The following is a 2,122-nucleotide window of genomic DNA, read 5'->3' on the forward strand; positions in this document are numbered from 1 at the left end:
TACTAGGGGAGCAACACATTGCCTCTGAAACTCCAATGGCATCAGGAAGTGGTATGGCCAATGAAGATCCAAATGTCAGGTTCTCAATCCCAAATGACAATATCATTAGGAAGGAGAGGACCTACACAAAACAGCCCACTGGTGTTACTCCAAGATCCATCGGTTTCAGAGGAGCTGGATCTCATGTTAGGTATGCTGAAGAGTTACCATTTAAGCCACGAGGAGGTCTGAAATGGAAAGGAGTACCTGCAGTCACTCGTTCACAACTTGATAAAGAGGCTCTTGCAAAGTAGAAAGGGAAAAGCAGCAAGGATGGTGCAACTACAAGCTGAAGGGGTTCGATTTTGTGCTTTTATTTTTGTAAGTTCCATGGGAACTTTTTTGTGGCAACAAACTCTGTCTGCTAGGTTGATTATTTTTGTAAGTTCCATAGAAACTTGTTATGGCCTGAAACATGGCATGTTAGGTGATTTTTTGAAAGTTCCATAGGAGCTTGTAATGGCTACAAACTTTGCCATTTAGTTATATTTTTGTAAGTTCCTTAGGAACTTCTTGTAATGGCTTCGAAACAGTCCATGTTTGAAGTTGTTTAGGAACTTGTTTGATGGTTAATGAATGGCTTATATTGTTCAATTTGGATTCTATCTGCTTTTTATGAATGTTTCATTTTGTTGTAAAATAGAGCATGGATTGCATACCAGGGCAGGGGTTGCATAAAATTCTCAAATTACAGGGCATTGCATAATTTTGCCCAAACAACCTGCCACTAACATGAAATGCATTACCAGTTCATACCATTGCAAACATTTAGCACACAATAAACCATTACATAACTCAATTTTGCATTCCAAACTCAGATAACTGAAATATGCATTACAATTCATGGACCAAACAACCTATTCAACCTAAGAAATACAGAATCAAAACTCCCCAAGACAAGGCAGCAATAGCATAAGCAATTTTCATTTTCTTTCTAGCCTCAAACAGGTCCTCATTTCTTTTCTCCTCTGAAATCTTCAGAAGCTTGAATTCCTGCCATAGAGTGTCAACATCCTCACCATAATTGTTTCTTCTCTTGCACCTTCTGTCCATGATAATTTCATTTTCAGCTATGAGATTGTTAATCACATGTTGTGCTCTTCCTGTCATCTCCTTGTCGTGCCATTCAAAAAAGTTGCAGCCCCCATTCTAATCAAGAATCCAATGATGAATAAAGGCATAACCAACTTACATTGTTGAATAAAGGAATAAACAAAGTATGACTATGAAATTACTCACCTTATAATTTACGCACCCATAAAACCTTCGTCCAGGGTTTTTTTCAGTCCAAGAAGTGTATAGAGGTGCAATCCGACTTACACGACAATTACACCATAGAACCCGGTTTTCATCAGAGGTGTACTCATTGCTTCTTTGCCGAATTCTTGTTGAAGAAGAGGAAGATGTTGGCATGGCTGAAAAGAAGAACCAGAGAGTGCAATTTTAATTTTTGGGTTTTAAAATATTAAGGATTCAATTCACTTTATGTGTTTTAGGGATTTCAATTGGGAAGATGGGCAGTTGGCAAATTAATTGCCATGTCATTAATTCCAACGCCTAACAGCAGAAGCCACGTAGGATTAGTCAACGCCGTTACAGTATAAGGATAACAGAGTTAGATTAAGGGGCTTGGATGATCTTTTTTGATGAGTTTAGGGGCATGGTTGAACCTTTTAGGACGTTAAGGGCTTAAGTGAGCCAATTGGTAAACGATAGGGGCATGAATGACCCTTTTTCCTAATAAATACTCAGCAAACATGGACCACAACCCTAATAAATACATACAACTCACCAACTCAGCAAGCATGGACCACAACCATCACTATTAAATACATCCCAGCAAGGAAACATACATATTTTGATGACCAGATGCCAAAAAGGGACAAACATAAGCCTAAAATTACACTAACTGATTGAGAGATACATGAAACAGCAAACAATATTAGGGCAAATTGACACGCATGAAACAGAATGTACAAACCTAGCCTACAATATTAGGGCAAATTGGCCACCAAACAACATTAAACCTAAACCCTAAAATGGAACCCAAGTTTTATATCACATAACCAGCAATACCCATAAA

The 2,122-nt window shown here is 38.2% G+C and overlaps 1 protein-coding gene across 1 annotated transcript; it reads right to left on the bottom strand.

The window, feature by feature from the left end:
- Nucleotides 1-792: 792 nt before the first annotated feature.
- Nucleotides 793-1,511, bottom strand: LOC126666995 (uncharacterized). Its single transcript, XM_050359935.2, has 2 exons — nucleotides 1,279-1,511; nucleotides 793-1,188 (listed from the first exon to the last, which is right to left on the bottom strand). The coding sequence occupies exons 1-2, from the start codon at nucleotides 1,450-1,452 to the stop codon at nucleotides 901-903; spliced, it is 462 nt and encodes a 153-aa protein (XP_050215892.1). The 5' UTR covers nucleotides 1,453-1,511; the 3' UTR covers nucleotides 793-900.
- Between the last annotated feature and the right edge of the window lie 611 nt (nucleotides 1,512-2,122).

The sequence above is a fragment of the Mercurialis annua genome, linkage group LG2 (genome assembly GCF_937616625.2).
Source record: "Mercurialis annua linkage group LG2, ddMerAnnu1.2, whole genome shotgun sequence".
Lineage (NCBI taxonomy): Eukaryota > Viridiplantae > Streptophyta > Magnoliopsida > Malpighiales > Euphorbiaceae > Mercurialis > Mercurialis annua.

Bases quoted from the DNA above. Each gene is read 5' to 3' on its own strand.
- LOC126666995 (XM_050359935.2), bottom strand. From the start codon at position 1,452: ATGCCAACATCTTCCTCTTCTTCAACAAGAATTCGGCAAAGAAGCAAT. The intron at 1,189-1,278 runs GTGAGTAATTTC...ATTCTTGATTAG, and splicing joins ATGGGTGCGTAAATTATAAG to AATGGGGGCTGCAACTTTTT.